Source organism: Aquarana catesbeiana, linkage group LG01 (genome assembly GCF_042186555.1).
Source record: "Aquarana catesbeiana isolate 2022-GZ linkage group LG01, ASM4218655v1, whole genome shotgun sequence".
Lineage (NCBI taxonomy): Eukaryota > Metazoa > Chordata > Amphibia > Anura > Ranidae > Aquarana > Aquarana catesbeiana.
In genome coordinates, this window is record NC_133324.1 from 86769459 (window position 1) to 86790687 (window position 21229).

The 21229-nt window shown below is 44.8% G+C and overlaps 1 protein-coding gene across 1 annotated transcript in view; it reads left to right on the forward strand.

Annotated features, from left to right (window-relative positions):
* The window catches only part of WDR70 (WD repeat domain 70), a 455634-nt gene that overhangs the window by 8902 nt on the left and 425503 nt on the right, over positions 1 to 21229 (forward strand). The window contains exons 4-5 of the mRNA XM_073621458.1: positions 9215 to 9323; positions 18155 to 18254. Coding sequence (XP_073477559.1) covers positions 9215 to 9323; positions 18155 to 18254 — 209 coding nt within the window. The remainder of the gene's footprint in view (positions 1 to 9214; positions 9324 to 18154; positions 18255 to 21229) is intronic.

Here is a 21229-nt window from a genome sequence, read left to right on the forward strand (position 1 = left end):
GTCTGCTGCATCGTTGCAGTCCTGCTAAAAATATAATTATATCTTTTGTACAAACCAATCACTATGCACTTATTGCGATTTTGATTAATAAAAAAAAATAGCAGAATACATATTGGCCTAAACGAATACATTTTTTATTTTTTTTGGATATGTATTATAGCAGAAAATAAAAAATATTTTATTGTTTTTTTTCCTTTCAAATTTGTCCAGTCTTTTTGTTTATAGCGCAAAAAATAAAAACCACAGAGGTGATCAAATACCACCCAAAGAAAGCTCTTTGTGGGGGGAAAAAAGGACACCCATTTAGTTTGGGTACAATGTCGCACGACCGCGCAATTGTCAGTTAAAGTGACGCAGTGCCGTATCGCAAAAAATGGGCTGGTCATTAAAGAGGTAAAACCTTCCGGGGCTGAAGTGGTTAAAAAGGGCATTCACTCCAGAGATAAAATAATTCTCCCGCTCTACAAGACTCTGGTCCGGCCGCATTTTGAGTATGCCGTCCAGTTCTGGGCACCAGTCCTCAGGAAGGATGTACTGGAACTGGAGAGAGTCTATAGAAGGGCAACAAAGCTAATGAAGGGACTGGAGGATCTTGGCTATGGGGAAAGACTACAAGCGTTGAACTTCTTTTCTCTGGAGAGGAGACGCTTGAGAGGGGATATGATATCAATGTACAAATACCGTACTGGTAACACCACAATAGGGATAAAACTTTTCAATGAAAGGGAATTTTAAAAAGGCACGCGGGCCATTCACTGAAATTGGAAGAGAAGAGGTTTAACCTTAAACTACGTAGAGGGTTCTTTACTGTCAGAGAGGTAAGGATGTAGAATCCTCTTCCACAAGCAGTGGTATCATTGGGAAGCTTCAAAAAAAAAAAAACTATTAGATGTGTGTAAACACACTGATCCCATTTTTTTTTTCAGGGGAGAGGAGACAGATCGTGTGTTCATACTAAGTATGAACACCGATCTCTCCCCTCCCCCCACAGTTAGAACACACATAGGGAACACAGTTAACCCCTTGATCGCCCACTAGTGTTCACCCCTTCCCTGCCAGTGCAATTTATACAGTAATCGGTGCACTGATCACTGTATAATTTTCTTTTTTTAATTGACAATTTTTATTAAAGTTTAAAAGTTACAAAGCAAAAATATATGAGGCTCAAAAACACAAAAACAAGGGGGAATAGTGGGAAAAAACAAACCCAGAAGGGGTGAGGGGTGGGGAATAAGAAAGCATCAGCAGTCATCCAAAGGTTGCGTGAGTGCATCCTGCAAATATCAGACATTAGGCTTATTTGGTTGATCGACCAGGGTTGAGGCTCGGCTCTAAGAGAGCGTGTGCCCAACACAGTAATAGTGCCTATAGACCTGTATGCAGGTCCCAAACATCAGTTAAACATACCCTGAGGAAGACAATGTTTCTGCAAATGCATAGATTGTTTTTCTTAAACAAAAAGGGGAAGGGTTGTTAGTAAAAGAGGAAAAAAGAGAGGAGAAAAAGTATGTAGGAGAGTGTTTCCAACCATCCAGGCTCGTCCCTCGAGGATCCCATGCAGACGTGGATGTGGGCCCCGGGGAACGGAAAAAAGGGGGAGGGGTGCTTCAGGCAGTCGGGGGGTTCCACCCGGAGATACCAGCTCTCCCATATTGCTGTGTGTCTGGCCATGCGATATTCCAATCGGGCCGACATAGACTCCATGATCTCTACATCCTTAATTCTGGCGTAGAGGTTTGAGAGAGTTGGGGGGTGTCGTTTCTTCCAGTGTAATGCCACTAGGCACCTAGCTGCCGTGAGAATATGGGTGGCAAGCTTTTTTGCCAACCCGGGGAGATTGGGAGGGAAAAGACAAAGTAGGAACAGCTTAGGTTAGATGGGGATATCCACCTCGAACAGCCGGCAAAGGTCCCGCACCAAGCTCCAGTAGGGCTGGAGAGCTGGGCAACTCCAGTAAATATGGAGTAGTGTACCTCGGTCACGATGACACCTCCCAGCAGCGGTCCGAGGCCGATGGGTATATGGCGTGTAGGCGAGACGGTGTTGGGTACCAACCGTACACATAGAACTTTTAGCTGCACAGGACCATACAGCTCTCCATTGCAGTGGTGTATTTAGGTTTTGTGCTGCCCTAGGCCTGACTAAGCTCGCGCACCCCCTAATTTAACTATGACCCACCCCTTCCTGTCAAGGCCACACCCCTTCCTCTTTAAGATCCGCCCTGTCATCTTCATGGGAGGACAGAGGGACGCCGCGGGAAGAGGACAAAGGGACGCCGCGGGAGGAGGACAGTGAGCGATACAGCATCTTTTCATTTGGGGGTAAGGGGATATGTGCTGGGTGCTTTGGGGGGCTCTTGCACTGAAGTCGTGTCCCTCCTCTGTGGCTCCTCCTCCTGGCTGTGTACTGAGTGTGTGTGGCTGACAGTGGGGAGAGAGGTGTGGGCTGCTACGGAAAGCCCATCGCTGCTTGTGGGACTCCGGGCGGCAGATGTCCTGGGTGCCCACGCTGGCGCATCCCTGTCTGGCCAGTTACCGAAACTCAGTGCCGTAACTTGTTGTGGGCTCTGGGACAGTGACGTCACTAGGGTTGGCCTAGAGGATATCAGGTTAGGTACTTCCTAATGGCTCAGTCCCTGGGAACAGTAATGTATAATGGCCAACAGGCTCTCTTACCAGACCCGGTGAAACTGCAACAGTGATCCCTCCGGCTGGACGTTCACTCGCTCTGGGTTGCCCAGGCCAACTCTAGTCAGTAGTGTAGCATCTCTACCCTGGCAGTGGCTTCATCTTTCTCCCCCTCTGGTGGTGCGGGTACAGCATGGCTCTCTGGTGGTGCGGGTACAGCATGGCTCTCTGGTGGTGCGGGTACAGCATGGCTCTCTGGTGGTGCGGGTACAGCATGGCTCTCTGGTGGTGCGGGTACAGCATGGCTCTCTGGTGGTGCGGGTACAGCATGGCTCTCTGGTGGTGCGGGTACAGCATGGCTCTCTGGTGGTGCGGGTACAGCGTGGTTCTGGTGGTGCGGGTACAGCGTGGTTCTGGTGGTGCGGGAACAACGTGGGTCTCTGGTGGTGCGGGAACAACGTGGCTCTCTGGTGGTGCGGGAACAGCGTGGCTCTCTCTCTGGTGGTGCGTGGCTCCCTCTCTGGTGGTGCGGGTACAGCGTGGCTCTCTGGTGGTGCGGGTACAGCGTGGCTCTGGTGGTGCGGGTACAGCGTGGCTCTGGTGGTGCGGGTACAGCGTGGCTTTCTGGTGGTGCGGGTACAGCGTGACTTTCTGGTGGTGCGGGTACAGCGTGACTTTCTGGTGGTGCGGGTACAGCGTGACTTTCTGGTGGTGCGGGTACAGCGTGGCTCTCTGGTGGTGCGGGTACAGCGTGGCTCTCTGGTGGTGCGGGTACAGCGTGGCTCTCTGGTGGTGCGGGTACAGCGTGGCTCTCTGGTGGTGCGGGTACAGCGTGGCTCTCTGGTGGTGCGGGTACAGCGTGGCTCTCTGGTGGTGCGGGTACAGCGTGGCTCTGGTGGTGTGGGTACAGCGTGGCTCTCTGGTGGTGCGGGTACAGCGTGGCTCTCTGGTGGTGCGGGTACAGCGTGGCTCTCTGGTGGTGCGGGTACAGCGTGGCTCTCTGGTGGTGCGGGTACAGCGTGGCTCTGGTGGTGCGGGTACAGCGTGGCTCTGGTGGTGCGGGTACAGCGTGGTTCCCTATCTGGCTTCCCCCAGCACAGTACTCTCTTTTTCTCCTCCTGTAACCCCCCCCCCAGCAGAGTGCATGCATGCTGGGGGCTGTGGCATGATATCTGTAGACACACATGGGCTGCCATTCTTCGGGGATTACTCTTCCCATGATGCCCCCAGAGTCTTCTGATTGGCCTTCTGCTGTGGCCAATTATGGGGTGAGAAACAGCGGTCAGGAAGCTGGGCAGCGGCATGGCGAAACCAATTAGAGCCGCTCTCTCTTCTCTCTTCGGCTGACAGAAAGAGGAGGGGGGCGAGCGGGGGAGATACACAGACAGCCCGCATCTCTCCTCTCCCTGTCACAGCTGCTCCATTTACCAGAGAATTCCCCCGCTCGCCCCCCTCCCCTTTCTGTCAGTTGAACGGAGAAGAGAGAAGAAAGAGAGAGAGCGGCTCTAATTGGTTTTGCCGTGCCGCCGCCCAGCTTCCTCCCTGCTGTTTCCCTCCCCATGATTGGCCAAATCAGAGAGAGAGAATCACAGCTTTACAGGGGCGGCTTGACAGCTCCTGATTTAACTGCTTCCTGCCGCGAGGCCACTGCACTCCCAAGCTGTACTCTCTTGATGTGCCCTGCTGTGCGGGAGGAGAGCGGGTGCCGTTTTTGGGGGGGGGGGGGGGGGGCTTTTTGCCACCCCCACAAAGTGCCGCCCTAGGCCTGGGCCTTGTTGGCCTAGGCCAAAACACAGCACTGCTCCATTGTGCAGGGGAGAGTTCCTCCTCGAGGTTTTCTTCCCACTTGCGCATGTAGCTATGTTTTCCCAAGGAGAGTCTGTCACTAGAGTTTAAAATTTTGTAGATATCCGAGGTCAGACCTCTCTGACAGTCCTGAAAGGACCACACCCTTGAATGGGGAAAGTATGGAAAACTGTAGTGTCGGGGCGATAGTGAGGGCATAATGCCATATCTGAAGGTACCCAGAGAGAGCAGTACTAGGAAGGTCGTGCTTGGCTCTAAGTTGGTCAAAGGGTAGCAATACCCTGGTAACTGGGTTTACTAGATGTCCAAAGTGAAAAAGATTTTTCTGTAACCAGGGATAGATCATCTGATGGGTTAAACTATTGGGTAATTTAGGATTATAGAGAAAGGCTGTAACTAAGGAGGCCTCAGAGTGGAGGGGTTTAACACGGTTCAGTTGTATCCAAATGTACCGCAGTAGATTCATGGAATGTAGGAGAGAGGTGGAGGGGACCTTGGCATTTGTGTTCCACAGTAAGTTGTTCTGGTGTACGGGGGCTATTCATAATTTATCTATTTGGGTCCATCTATTATAGGCCGGGAGGGTTACCCAGGATGCAATTGCTCTCAACTGAGTAGCATAGTAATAGCGAAAGAGGTTTGGGAAGGCCAGACCACCTTCATTCCGGGAGGCATAGAGTATCGAGCGGGCAACGCGGTGCCGTTTATAGTTCCATGTGAAGTTTAAGAGATCAGTCTGGAGTCTCCTAAGTTGTATTAGTGGGATGGGAACTGGGAGGGTCATAAAGCAATAGAGTATTTTAGGCAATAAGGTCATTTTGATCGAGGCTATACGTCCGAACTAAGATATTGGATAGTGTCTCCATTTAGACAGTAGGGACCTGATCTGCGCAAATAGGGGTCTAAAATTTGCCTCACATAGGGATTCGTATCGGGGGGTGAGGTGTACTTCGAGGTACTTAATGGCGTGTGTCTTCCTAGGGGAAATTGTCAATTGATATATTGATCGGCAGGGCTTCCGATTTGGCGGCATTTGTTTTGTAACTCAACAGGGATCCAAATTCCTCCAGGAGCCTATGGAGATCAGGGAGAGTCGTGCGTGATTGTGTCAAGGTCAGGAGTATATCATCTGCGAAAAGTGAGACTTTAAATTTGCATCCTCTAACCATAATCCCACTAACGTTGGGATCTTGTCTGATCTGGGCTGCCAGGGGTTCAATGCACAGGGCGAAAAGCAAAGGAGAGAGCGGTCATCCCTGCCTGGTCCCATTCCAGATGGGAAAAGGGGGGGACGCCGCAAAAGGCGTTTTAATGGATGCGGTTGGGGTTGCGTAGAGGTGTCTGATCACCCGAAGAAACGGCCCCCTGAAGCCCAGGTGCTCAAGGGTCACGAACAGAAATGGCCAGCTGAGCCTATCAAAGGCTTTTTCAGCATCTAAACTCAGCAGGAGCGCCTCTGCCTTTTGTCTGTTAACAATGTCAATTAGATTGATGACTCTCCTGGTGTTGTCCCCTGCCTGACGACCCGGGACGAAGCCCAACTGGTCTTTATGGACCAGGGAGGGTAGTACCAGGTTCAGATGAAGTGAAAGCAGTTTCGTAAAGATCTTTAAGTCTGAATTCAAGAGAGCAATGGGTCTATAGTTCCCACAGAGTGTGTGATCCTTATCAGGTTTGGGTATTAATGTCAAATGAGAAGCTTGCATATCTCTTGTCGTCTTTATTCAGAAATCCATTAAATAAACGGGTCATGTATGGGAGTAGGTTGGGTAGGAAAGCCTTATAATATTCATACGGCAGGCCTTTAGGGCCTGGAGCCTTACCGTTTGGAAGAAGTTTTAAAGTCTCAGAAATCTCCTCCCCTGTAATTGGTGAGTTGAGGGACTGTAACTCTTTTGCGGGGAGAGTGGCCACTCCACTATTCGTCAGGTATGTTCGGACGCGATGTGTAAAGTCATCTGTAGTCAGGATGTGTGGGATGGAGAGATTATTGCATGGGTCCGAGAAATAGTGGTGGAGAAGTTGAGCCATGCGGTCAGGGTGATAATGGAGGGTCCCCGTTGAATCTTGCAGGGCCTGAGGGGCTGACATGTGGATTTGCTCCCGGAGTTTACGAGCCAGTTGGGTATGGGCTTTATTGCCCTTATCGTAGTAGAGCTGGCGTAGTTGTTGAAGGGCTTTTTCTACCTTACCTATATCTATGCTCTTAAGGACCGCTCGTAGGCGGATAATTTCCCTGAGTAGTCTAATGGAGGATGAGGATGCAAGTCTGGACTCTAGATCTCGGAGTCTTTGGACTGTTTGTTGTCTCATTAGTTTAGTGTTTTTTTTCCAGGCCGTCGAGACAGCTATACAATGTCCGCGTATTTCCGCCTTATGTGCCTCCCAGAGTATTCCAATGGAGGTCTCTGGGGCAGTGTTTTCGCTAAAATACTGTTTTTGAGCAGTTTCTAGGTCCATCCTGGCCGCATCATCCTTCAGAAGGTAGTCATTGAGCCCCCAGTGGCATCTCTTGACCTTATGGGAGTCTAGTTTAAGCTGTAGGAGTATCGGAGCATGGTCCGACCATGAGATAGGAAGGATGTCTATGGTTGCTAGTGCCTTCAGGGAAGGGGCATTTAGAAAGAAATAGTCAAATGGTGCATGCGTGCGGAATGGATGAGAATAATGAGAGTATTGACATTCGGAGGGGTGGGCTGCGCGCCATGCGTCGAACAGGGCAAACTTGCGGGTCACCTGGCGGAACTGTTTGGATTGTCTGGAGAGACAGGAAGAGGTGACTTTCGTGACGAGTGAGGTCCTGTGCGAGACCAGGGAGAAAGGGAGATTGAAGTCCCCTCCCACGACCAGAACACTGTATAATTTTCAATGGTTAAAAATGTGTCAGATGTGTCCGCCATAATGTCGCAGTCCCGATAAAAATCGCAGATCGCCGCCATTACTAGTAAAAAATAAAAATAAAAATGCCATAAATCTATCCCCTATTTTGTAGATGCTATAACTTTTGCACAAACCAATCAATATATGCTTATTGTGAATATATATATATATAATTTTTTACCAAAAATGTAGAAGAATACATATTGGCCTAAACTGAGGAAATTTTTTTTTTTTTTTTTATTAAAAAAATGTGGGATATTTATTATAGCAAAAAGTAAAAGATATTGTGTGGTGTTTTTTTTTTATTTATTTTTTTTCAAAATTGTCGCTCTTTTGTTTATAGCACAAAAAATAAAAACCGCAGAGGCAATCAAATACCACCAAAAGAAAGCTCTATTTGTGGGGAAAAAAGGATGCCAATTTTGTTTGGGTACAACGTCGCACGACCGTGCAATTGTCAGTTAAAGCGACGCAGTGCCGATTCGCAAAAAAATGGCCTGGTCATTGAGCAGCCAAATCTTTCGGGGCTGAATCGGTTAACGATCACAACATAGAGGGGTATACAATGTACTATTGACATAAACACATACACACTCACACACCACAGATAGAACTGGATGGACTGGTGTTGTTTTTTTTTTTTTTGTTTTTTTTTTTTTTTTTGTTTTATCTTGCCAACTATGTAACTCATGGAAGCTGGAAATCACTGTTCTTTGATTGGACGAGGTGGGGTGGTGACGTCGCAATCTGCAAATGTTCTCTGGAGCGCCTGTGCCAAGCGTGGAAACTTCTGTGTTCAGTAAGCAGCAGAGCAACCGCTTAACACAGGACCCAGAAGCTAGCGGCAGTCACTGTAGTTATGCTGCCTACTACAATGTCTACCAGCTTCCAAAGGGACTGCACCGGTATGGCACATATTTGCATTGGTCCAAGAAGCTGGACTAATGTAGCTATGCAAAAATATCCCAGAATATCTGGAATTTACCTTGTTAAAGTGACACTAAAGGTTCGTTTGTTATTTAAAAAAAGACATATCATACTTACCTCCACTGTGCAGCTCGTTTTGCACAGAGTGGCCCTGAACCTAGTCTTCTGGGGGCCCTTGGCGGCTCTCTCAGCTCCTCCCCACATCAGATAACCCCCTGAGAGAAGCGCTCTCCCGGGAAATTACCCTGCGGGCGTGCTCCCGAGTCCAGCATTCGGCGTCCATAGAGGCTGAATGCAGGACTCGGCCCCGTCCCCTGGCGGCTGTGTCATTAGTTTTGATTGACAGCAGCGGGAGCCAATGGCTGCGCTGCTATCAATCTATCCAATCAAGAGCCGAGAACCCCGGGCAGAGAGACAGCGTGTCTCCGTGGGACAAGTTTGAGGGTTCAAGTGAGTAAAACGGGGGGCTGGGGGGCCGGTCACTGACAGGTGTTTTTTCACCTTAATGCATAGGATGCATTAAGGTGAAAAAACACGAACCTTTACAACCCCTTTTTAAAGTAGATGTAAAATTTAAAGAAATTTTAGTTTTTCTACTGTACTGTGATTTATTTTAAACAAATACCTTTTTTTACTTCCTGCAGCTACGTCCAGCTTATATGAACTTTGGTGTTGGCTGCGTGGCTTTTTTCAGGGTGGGTTTCCTAAAGGTAACAAAAGTGCACCATGGCTGCATAATGCGTGCAAAAACGGTCACTGCTTGTCCTCATCAGAAGGCAATGCAACAGGATAAAGATGAAAGAGTACAATTTGGAGACGGGGAGTGTTGTCACCCTATAACAGGGGGTGTCTGGACTTTTGAAATGATACTAAAATGTAAAAGCTTTGAGATCTTGGTTAATGGGATTACATACTGTATATTTTAATCAAAATGAAACCATGTCAAATAAAATCTGTACATGTTTATTTTATAGAGTCCAGAGAAAAAGAAGAGGAGTCAAAAAAACGAGAGGATGAAGCTGGTCCTGCATCCAAAAATGTGGCATCTAGCTCTAGGGTGACATCTGCTGATTCCAGTTCAAGGTATTTATAATGAGACTTAAAGGAAACTTAGCTATGCCATTACTGACCTGAATCTAAAAAATGCTAGTTGCCTGGCTGTCTTAAACTGAGAACCAGAGTAAGATTTACAAAAACATGCAGAGACCAAAAAAAAGTTGTTAATCAGGTCGAGACAGAAGTACAGTTAAATCACACTTGTTTAATAATAAAAGTAAAAAGAACAAGTCAAAACATAGCCAAAGTTCAGTAACCGAAACGGATAGTCAGCCAAGCCAGAAGTCGGGGATCAATGTAGCGGAACAGCAAGCAGGATCTGGTGCCAGAAGGGATGTCAGCAAAGCAAGTCTTGAACAGGATCGCAAGAGTTTCTGTGATGTTGACCAAGGCGAAGGCAGAGATCATCTGGGCTGAACAGCTTAAGTAGGCAGGACTGACGAGCAGGATATCATCAGCAGGTGAGTGACTGTGGAGAGAAAGGAGCTGGCAATTAGCCGACAGCTGAGCAGCCAGCTCAGAGAAGGAAGGGCTGAGCCCAGCCCTGACAAATGGCCTGTGTGGAGGGAGAGGAGTAATATACTGCTCCCCAAGCCAGAGATGCTCATCTAAAGTGCTCATCAGAGGCTTTCAGTTCACGCTTTTCTACCTTTACTCATACAGAATTCCAGGAAACCAGTTAAAGATACAGTTAAAATCCATATATGGGAGCTGTCTTTGCTGCCGATTTATACAACTGTGCCATACTGCAGTTAGGCAGTAGGGTTCAGTCATTTTCCAACCCCTAGCTTGCAAATAAACAAAGAAGGAGCAGTAGCAGAATGACGAGGGCCTCGCTCTTGTAACACACCTGATTGGCCCCTGTGCTGCCCCTCCCTTTCCCAGTCTGAGTGCTGTTGTACAGGAGATTACAAACGGATGAAACCAATTTTAAATATCTTTTAAAGCTATTTCAAATACATATAGTGATTGTTTATTAAATGCATAACTGCATTCAAAGTTTTTTTTTTTTTTTTTGTTTAACATCTGCGTGCAATTTAGTTTAAAGAGATAGTAAACTGTATTTTTTCATTTTTACCTACAGGTAAGCTTACCTGTAGGTTAAATGAATACCTCCTAAACATGTACTGTTTAGGAGATATGAGTGAGCAGCTAGTGATGTCACCAGGGAATGCGCTCCTTCAGAGCTCTGTGCCGTGACTCATTGTCGTGACTATCGCGCACATGCGCAGGAGTGCTGTCATCACAGCTCAGCTGTTTAAGTAGCCACAGCCCGCAAATCTGGAAGAAAGACCGGGTGAAGATGGAAGCCTGTACAGCGGTGACAGTGCACGGCTGAAGGGCTTTGTTTCAGGCTGGGTTCAGACTTCTGCGAATTGGATGCGAATTTCCCTGCTCGAGCATGCGCAATGCGTGTCCGACCTGAAGCCACAGCCGGGCGCCCACAGTTAGAATGTCAGCGCCTCGGAGAGGAGCGAGGCTTCGTGAGCCCGCATCGCTGGACCGTGGGACAGGTGAGTGTCTGATTATTAAAAGTCAGCAGCTACACTTTTTGTAGCTGCTGACTTTAAGCCCTCATGCACACAGGCTGTTAAAAAAACGTTATGAAAACGCCAGTATCTTTGCAGTGATTTTTTTTTAACTTTTTTCAGCGTTTTTCAGCGTTTTTGCAATAGCGTTTTTCCGCGTTAGCGTTTTTGAGCGGATTTTTTTTTTTTTTTTTTCAATGGATCAAAAACGCTAAAAAACGTTGGTGAATGACGTTTTTGAGCGTTTTTCAGCGTTAGAGCGTTTTTACAGCTGAAAAACGTCTCTCAGAACCCACTGGTCCTGGGTTTTTTTTACAGCTTAAAAACGCCTATGCCACTTGGAGCTCAAAAACGCCTAGGTGGGCATGAAGCCATAGACTAACATAGACAGGCCTTTTTAAGCTGCAAAAAAAGCTCAAAAAAGCAGCTGTAAAAACGTCCGTGTGCATGAGGACTGAAATGGGTGGAACTCCGCTTTAAGATAATAAGTGTGTTTGTGTGTGTATATTTCTTTCTTTTTTTTCTTTTCATGTTATTGTCTTGCAAAAAAAATTTTTTCTTCTTTCTTTTCTTCTTCCTTTTTTTTTTTCACAATTCTTAGAAAATAAAATGCAACAACACTAAACAAAATGCACTCTTTTTTTTTTTTTTTTTTTTTTTTTAGCAGTGTTCGTTTATAATAATAGTATCACCGCACATAAAATGTGTGCATTTTAATCTGTAATTTATCCTGTTTAAAATAACACTACAATTATGATTCTGGTACAAAGCATTGTAAAGTTATTTACAAATGAAATCAATTTTAATTTATTTTTTTCAGTTTTGCTTTTTTAAAAAAAAAAAAGGGAATTGTGTAATTTTTGTTAAATTTGGTAAAAATCTTGACAAACAAAACAAAGTTTAACTATAAATATTTAATAAATTAGCAACAAACAAAATAATCATCAGGAAAATATTTGTTGAAGGGAGACAGAGAATAAAGAGATAATTAGGGCTGATTAGAGTAGACTAAGGGTTAATGGACAAGTTCATCTTTGGGAACATGTTACCATGTTCCACCCGATTTTAGGGTGGAACATGTAACATGTTCCCAGTGCTGCAGCCACCACCCGCTGCCCCTCCCTGTGGCAGCAGTACAGGGAGAAGTTCCCCGTACTAGCTGTCACTGCTAGCTCCGCCCACATGGCCGTGTCATTCATATACACACAGCTCTGTGTGTCTGAATGAACTATAAGTCCCGACATCCTTAGCGGCTGTCGGCTTGTAGTTTATCAAACTACCACAGCGCTGTGGTAGTTCATTGAGTCTTCCTGCATGGCATCAGCGATCTGCTTTCAAGGCACCTGTAACAGAAAATAATAGATTTACGTTTTTTTCACATGCAGGAAAATGTTCATTTTATTTTTTTTTTAAAGTGAACTTCTTTTTTAAAACGGAGGAAGATTTTATTAACCAGTTGACAATCGCCCTATAGCACATTTACTGCTACAGGGCGGCCGCACAGGATCACGTGTGTGTGTATATGTATGTATGTGTGTATATATGTATGTGTATATATATGTGTGTGTGTGTGTGTGTGTGTGTGTGTGTATGTATGTATGTATATATATATAATATATATTTTACGGATTCTGGGTATCGAGTGCGTGCCACCAGAGGCTCGCTCCCACTGTGATTCTACACACGGACCTGATGTCCGCCGGCACCCACTGATCATTCAGAACACAAGGCAGATCGCCGTTCTGTCAGTAAGGAAGGCATGGATCCTGTGTTCCTGCAAAGCAGGGACACAGATCTATGCCTTCCACTAGTACAAGCACCTCCCCCACTACAGTAAAACACCAGCTAGCCACACAGTTAACCCTTTGATCGCCCCTGGTGTTAACCCCTTCCCTGCCAGTGTCATTAGTACAGTAACAGTGCATTGTCAGCTAAAGTAACGCAGTGCCTTATCGCAAATAAAAATGGCCTAGTCAGGCAGAGGGGGTAAATCTTCAGGAGCTAAAGTGGGTAAAAAAAAAAAAAGATTAAAACTTTTTTTTTTTTTGTGCCAGGTTGCTTTAACCACTTGAGCTTCAGAAGGTTTTACCCACTTCCTGACCAGGCCATTTTTTGCGATACAGCACTGCGTTGCTTTAACTGACAATTGCACAGTCATGAAAAGTTGTACCCAAATAAAATGTCTCCCCCCCCCCACAAATAGAGCTTTCTTTTGGTGACATTTCATCACCTCTGCGGTTCTTATTTTTTGTGCTATAAACAAAAAAAGACCAACAATTTTAAATAAAAAAAAAAAAAAAAAAAACAATATTTTTTTTACTTTCTGCTATAAAACTTATCCAATAAAAAAATTGAAAAAATCCAATTTCTGCATTAATTAAGGCCAATATTTATTCTGCTATTTGGTGAAAAAAATCCCAATAAGCGTATATTGATTGGTTTGAACAAAATCACGTACAGGTACGTGATTGGGCACAGCCAGGCCGCCCTGCCGCAATATATGTACGGTGCATTAAGATGTGTACAGCAGCCCTCCTCAGCCCCCCTAATACTTACCTGAGCCCATCTTTATCCAGCAATGTTGCAGGAATGTCTCAGCTGCCCTGGACCCCCCTCCTCATTGACTAAGACAGCAGTGTGGCGCGATTTGGCTCCCGCTGCTGTCAGTCAGTCAGCCAATCAAGAGAGAGAGGGGGCGGGCCGGGTCGCTGCTCTGTCTGAATGGACACAAGGAGCTGTGACTCGGCTCGGGTGCCCCCACAGCAAGCAGTTTGCTTTGGGGGCACTCAACAGGAGGGAGGGGCCAGGAGCACAAAAGAAGGACCTGAGAGGAGGAGGCTCTGGGCTGTTCTGTGCAAAACCAGCTGCACAGAGCAGCTAAGTATAACATGTTTGTTTGTAAAGATTTTTTTTTTTTTAAATAATCATCATTTGCAAATCTAAGTTCATTCCTTTTGATCTGCAGTTGAATGATGAACAGAATGATACAAAAGTTAACACATCAGAAAGTTAATCTCATCGGATACTGTCTACTGTTGATCAGCTGGCATGATGTCAACACTGCGCATGCGAAGATCGTCGGCGGCATTCTCTGATGATCCTCCAAAGCGCGGAGGAAGAATCTAACTGTTAGATTCTGCCTCGCTGTCTCTGCGCATGTGCGAGACTTGACACCATCCTGCATCACCCGAAAATCCACCCACAAATCTGCCCTGCAAAATCCAGCCTGCAACACGCCCAAATCTGCCCAACAACAATAGTTTTCCGCCTATGATGTCAAATTTTGCACATGCGCACAGAGAGCCAGGCACAATCTGACAATTTGATTCTCCCTTTGCGCTTTGCAGATTGTCGGATAATGTCCCAGACGATCTGCTCATGCGCAGTGTTGATGTCACGCTAGCTGATCAACATATTGGCTGGTGTTAACGTTACGTCCTGCGCATGTGCAGATCGTCGGAGGCATTATCTGACAATCTGCACTATTCAATAGAACACAGGCTTGGATTAATGAAAGACTACAATTGTATACTTGGAGGGGGTGGGTGGTTCAGAAGCAAGGCAGAGAGACTGGACATGCTACACACGTCCTGTGTACAATGATGATTTTTTTTGGGTGTGTGTAGCACGCCCAGCGTCTGCAACTAGTTAAAGTCGGGTCAACAATGTTGCAAGTGCACTAACCTTAGAAGAAAGGAGCATTATGCTCCATTGGAAGCTCTGGTTTCTCCCAGCGACCATCCCCCCCCCCCCCACAACGTCACTACTGTGCCTTCCAGTCACTAGTGGTCAGCATGAGGAACCACAGCAGGCTGAGGTGACCCGATACCACAAAGTTTACTTGGATTGGCACTGGGAGCTTTGATACAGAGTGAAATTTTTGGTTTTCTATATAGAGAGGAGTTTCACATTTTTTATACTTTTTGATATATTAAACATAAAGCTAATCTCTAGGCAAATAGCAAAATACACGGATAAAATACACTGATCAGCCATAACATTATGACCACCCACGATACCTGTCAAACATGGATTCTTTAAAGTGGTTGTAAACCCATTAAAAAAAAAAAAAACACACCTGCAAGACAAATGCATAATGAGCTAATATGCATTGCATACTAGGTCATTATGTAATACTCACCTGAGATCGAAGCCCTCGGTGCGGTGCCAGTACACCGCTCCAGTGGCCGACATCACTTCCTGGGGTTACTTCCGGGTATCACAGCACCGACACTGTGATTGGCTTGGAGCCACGGTGACGTCACTCCCGCGCATGCGTGTGGTAACGGCACACGTGTCATTGCTTCAGTTTGTGTCAGTGCGCACGCGCCGATGACATCGGCACATGCAAATACAGGGCATATCTCCTACACCATGCAGGTTTAGGAGATATCCTGGGTAGCTACAGGTAAGCCTTTTTTTATAGGCTTACCTGTAGCACAAAGTGGTCTGTAAAGGTTTACAACCACTTTAAAGCTGAACTAAACCCTCCTATCCTTTTCATGAAGCTGCCATCTTGGCCTTTGTTGGAACTGTAATAGTGCTGCACATGTGATCAGTTATGACATCAACCATTTAATGGTTTGCCAGCTTGGTTGTAAACACAAGCAAATGTGACAGTTATCATTCATGGCATGCTGGGGATGTGACTGTTTTTTTTGAAACCATTAAATTGATTGATTGGTTTAATTCTGCTTTAAGTCCTGTATGTTGTGAAGTGGGGCCTCCATGGATTAGACTTGTTTTCCAGTACATTGCACAGATGTGCGATTGGATTGAGATCTGGAGGTCAAGTCAGCGGGTTCTAAAGCTTGCGTGCCCATTATAGGCGCTTTTGGCTGTGGAGTCACCATGTGCACCCTGACTGGTGTGTGGCTACACTGCCTCAAAGGCAAAGAACTAAAATGCAAACACAGTGAAAGTGTGTTCTGGCACCTTCTACTTTTATATCGGAACCAGCATTACCTTTTTCAGCATTTTGAGCTATAGCCGCTCTCATATTAGATCAGACTACACAGGTCTGCCTTCACTCTCTGTTAATCAATGAGCCTTGGCCACCCTTGACCCTGTTGGCAGTTCGCTGGTTTTCCTTCCTTGGACCACTTTTGGTTGGTCCTGACCACTGGAGACCCGGGAACATCCCAAAAGAGCTGCAGTTTTGGAGTTGCTCTGTTGTCTAGCAATTACAATTTTGCCCTTTTCAAAGTTGCGCAAATCCTTACACTTACCCATTTTGTCTGCTTTCAACACGTCAGCTTCAGGGACATCATGTTCACTTGGTACCTAATATATTCCACCCACTTTCAGGTGCCATTCAGCAATACGATCAATGTTATTCACTTTCCCTGTCGGTGGTCATAAAGGTATGGCTGACCTGTAGGGGTGTGTGTGTGTGCGTGTGTGTGCGTGCGCGTGCGCGTGCGCGCGCACACACACACATATATATATATATATACCAAAGGGTTAACGCTGCGCTAGAAACCTAGTAGATGATTGATAGCTATAAAGGATTAGCCTTATAAACCTAATTAAAATTGATACGCAATGAGCGAAAACAGGGATTTAACCCTAAAATACCAAAGCAGCCAGCATCAAAAAGTCAGACACAAACTTCAGATATCAGTGATAAAAAACAATGCAGCGCTAAGGATAACCAATGTGTGAAAAGACGTGTGGACAAAATAACAAAAGGACTAATGAAGCCAAAAAAATTGTAAATGCAACACAATATATCATGAAAACATACCATATAAAGAATATTTTGTGATCACTAGAAGAGTGTGTGGTATTCAAAGTAATCAAGTAATAGTATCATATAAACGAAGAAAAAAGTTCATACAAAAAGTCCCATCACACTTAGTGCATTTCAAAAGATGAAAAGTTCATAAACATAGCAAAAAAACTGATCCAGAATCTGTGATAAGAAGAGAATCCAATCTCCCAAGAGGTGAGTGCACCCAAGTGAATATGAGGCTCCTTACCGATTCAGAAGACCACAACGGTCTGACCAAGCATATGGGAGGTTTAGAGGTTTCCCAACAACCTATACCGGCATCTGGGTCTGCGGCTAAAGCTGCAGTCTACTCCATAGCTCTCCAGGCCACCTTACAGTCTTGGGTGCCTATAGCCATGGTTCCGTCCTTCTTCAGTACCTCAATGACCTACTGTTGTGTAGTCCCTCCCAGGAAGCCTCCTCTGCTGCTTCTTCCTGCAATGTCTCCCCTGCTCCACTGGATCAGTTTTTTTTGCTATGTTTATGAACTTTTCATCTTTTGAAATGCACTAAGTGTGATGGGACTCTTTGTATGAACTTTTTTCTTAGTTTATATGATACTATCACTTGATTACTTTGAATACCACACACTCTTCTAGTGATCACAAAATATTCTTTGTATGGTATGTTTTCATGATATATTGTGTTGCATTTACAATTTTTTTGGCTTCATTAGTCCTTTTGTTATTTTGTCCACACGTCTTTTCACACATATATATATATATAGATAGATAGATAGATATACAAATCCAGCGGCGGGTAAATAATATATATATTATATAATAAGGAAGTTATTTTACTCGCCGCAGGATTTGCATTTCTGTCCATCCATTCCTGAAAGGACTCGTGGACAGAGATGGGGCTCGGGTAAGTATTAGGGGGGGTGCTGGGGAGCCTGCTACACACAGAAGGCATTTTTATCTTAATGCATTGATTAAAAGAAAACTTCTGCCTTTACATCTCCTTTAATCTCTCCACCTCTGACCTATGACTGGACAATGAAAGGAGAAGCAGCAGACTGATGCTCCTGTCTCTGTCACTCTGCTCTCTTTTTCTGTCCACATGCTTTTTACACTGAAGCACAACTGATTGACTCCTTAAGCTGCTTCTCCCTCACCTAGTCTGAGCTCTGATGTACAGTACAGGGACTTCTGAGGCTTGTACCAAACCAGCTCAGGTACTTAAACCTCTTTCATTAAAAAAATATAACTGGTCTATTAATGGACATGGAACTGCATTCATGTTTGCATTTTTTATCTGCCTGGAGTTTAGGTTTACATTTTCAATGTGAAAATGTATTGTATTTCCCTACTAGGGGTGGCCATCCATGCTTCTGTCAAAGGATTGTGTTTTTTTTTTTTTACTTGTGTTGTATGGCTTTCATATCATTGCATGTGTACTCCTTGTATTTCTTTCTAATTCAGTGAATAGTGGTTAATTGCAACTTAGGTTCTGCTTTGACTCATATTTTATTATTTGGTTTTTGGTTGTTCTGGCTGTGATAGTTGATATTAGTACATCCATTCACTATAAGGTATATGTATGTTTCATTGTAGTGACTCAGAAGACAGCTCAGAGGATGAGATCATTGGACCTCCTCTTCCTCCAGGTTTCAAAGATAGTGACGAGGATGATGAAGAGGATGATGATGATGACGTAAGCATAAATTATGATTATTGTTGATTCTGCCCATCAGCAGGTTTTTTTTTTTTTTTTTTTTCTTTTTTTTTACCACTTATTAATTAGGGACTTCTATTATCTTGGAGGCTTTCTAAACTGCCTATAGGAAGCTGGAGCATTTACTCCTCCCCTATGAGCTGAGCAGGAGGTTGTAGCTAAGTACTTCTCAGGTCCAGTTCTTCAATTATGCACTGCTACATAAACAAGCTGACAGACTGTGAGATCAGAAAGATAACCTTATCTGTCTTATGCTGTTCCTTGACTGTCCAATTATAGGTCCATGCCAGGGAGTTGGCTTAAGCAGGGTACACACTGTTCATCTTTTTTTTTCCATTCAACCCGGCGGGTTGAATGAAAAAAAAACAGCCGGCTCTGGTTGGAGCTCCCCCACTGAGCATCCCCCTCGCCAGCGCTCTCAGCCATTGGCTGAGAGCGCTGATCGGTAGCTGGTCGGCTGCTGGCTTTCCAGCATACTTATCCGACAGAAGCCAGCTGCTGCCATACACACAGGCCGAATGTCGCCCGGCATTCGGCCTATGTATATGGGGCTTTACCTGTTTCATAACTGCGGTAGAGAAATTTCAGATCAGCAGGCTGGCTGTGCTGTTTATTTTAGCTGTGTAGATCTCAGGAGTGTATGGACAAACAAATGCTTTGAAAAGTAGAATAGCCATCTTATGTTTATCATCAGTAGTTGCTCAAAAGATAAGTTCACTCTTGGGATCATGTTACATGTTCCACCTGTTTTTTGGGTGGAGCGTGTAACCTGTTCCCGCAGCCTCTCCCCGATCTATTGTAACAGCGGGACAGGGATCTTCTCCCCGGACCCACTGTCACAATTAAAAAAAAACACAATTGTGTGGTGCTCTGCCCACCCAGCTGCATCATTCATTCACAGAGTAGAGTGAATGGGGGAACTACAACTACCGCCAGCCATAGTGGCTGACGGCTTGTAGTTCTCAATGAACTACCAGGACACTGATAAGCGCTCTAGGTAGTTTATTGATTTTTCCTGTCATTCAGTAACTGCCTGCCTGTACAAGGTTTGGGCAGACAGCTACACTGACAGTCTGCAAGGAGCCTGAGATTACACCCATGATCTGCTGATCGTGGGTGAAATACTTTACAGGCTCCGAAAAAAAAATAAATAAATAAATGCACTTTTTTTTTTTTACGTGCAAAAAGATTTATTATTATTATTATTATTATTATTATTATTTATATATTGTATTGTAATATCACAATTACATTATGGGTTTTAATGTTCAATAAGAACTTTGGAAATTTCCATCTATGTTAAGTGAGTGTATTAATTTTGTACAAACTGGACAGAATGTAATGTTTTCATAGATTGATAAGCTGCAGAAGTTAAAGATGATGTATTTTCCCAAGTTACACACAGAGAGAAACTGTATTATAAGTTGACCTGTGACATGTGGAATTTTGAGGACGCTAACCTGCTGCAAATCTCGTAATCCCTGTGCTGCACTTCTACACTTAAACTGGTTTTAAAGGCAGAAGGTTTTTTTTTATGATAATGCATTCTATGTATTAAGATAAAAAACTTCATTGTGCAGAAGGCCCCCTAATACTTACCTGAACCCCATCTTGATCCAGCGATATTGCACGAGAGTTTTGGCTGTCTGGGACTTTCCCTCTTCATTGGCTGACACAGCAACAAGGGGCCATTGGCTCCTGCAGACTGTCAATCAAAATCAGTGAGCCAATGAAGAGAGCGGGGGTGTGACTGAACCACGGCTCTGTGTCTAAATGGACACACAGAACAGCGGCCCGGCTCAGGTGCCCCCATAGCAAGCTGCTTGCTGTGGGGGGGGGCACTCGGCAGGAGGCAGGAACCAGGAGCACTGGTGAGGGACCTAAGAAGAGAGAAGATCTGTTTGTTATTTTTAAATGAAAAAAATGAGACTTTAATAACACTTTAAGGCACAGCTGAGGAGCGTAGGGAACAGATCTGACCTTTATGAAATATGTATTTACCAATTATAGCTATAAGCAAAGTTTTTAGAATATTAACACTCTGATGCAAGGATTTTTTATTGAGCTGATCGTATACATATATACTGTATGTGTATGCAAATATAAGACTGTGGATTTCTTTTTATCTATATTAATGCATTTTTTTTATTTATTTATTTATTTAGTGTTATACCCAATTCCAATGCTTGTGATGCCTTACCTAACTTTATGTGCACTAAAAAAGCTGAGGATTAGCAAGGGATCGTATGTGGTCTTCTTCTTTTTTTTTTTAGATCTTTGCATGGTCCGTGTTTTACCAAGCAATGGGGCCCATGCATAATTGTTCTTCCTTGTTACCATATATCCTATAGTGCAGGGTTCTCCGGCCCACGGCTTAGTCAGTGGTATATCCTCAATGTGCACTGATTGTGGATTAAGGTCAGCAGAGGCTGCTTATGGGTTCTACTTCTGATGTAATTGGTAACACTGATGAGGACCCTGATGAAGGGGGGGATGCTGATGGGGACCCTGATTTAAGGGGGGACTCTGATGGGGATTTATTTTCCGTTTTGTGTTTAATTATGAAATATAGTGTGGCCCCCGTACTGAAAGGTTTGGAGATCTTTGTTGTAGTGGAATGATGTTCATTATGGGCCAACCTTTTCATTGATGCCTCTTATGGCCTGCAGGTGGGGCTGTATTCATCTGCAAGAAAATTGTCATTTATTAGTGGTGTAAATAGGACTAAGCTAGCATGTTTTAGTTTATCGAGATAATCATTATACATACCTTTTTATAGGGCCAACTGTAGCCTCTAGCAGAACAGTTTGAAAAGGGGCAAATATATAGAAAAATGCTATAGCATCACTCTCAATAAACTGTCTTTAAATAACTATTCTGTGCATTAAGTCCCCCCTTATGATACTTTTGCACACCTTCCTACCACATGGGTCATCTCGTGCACAATCTGTCAC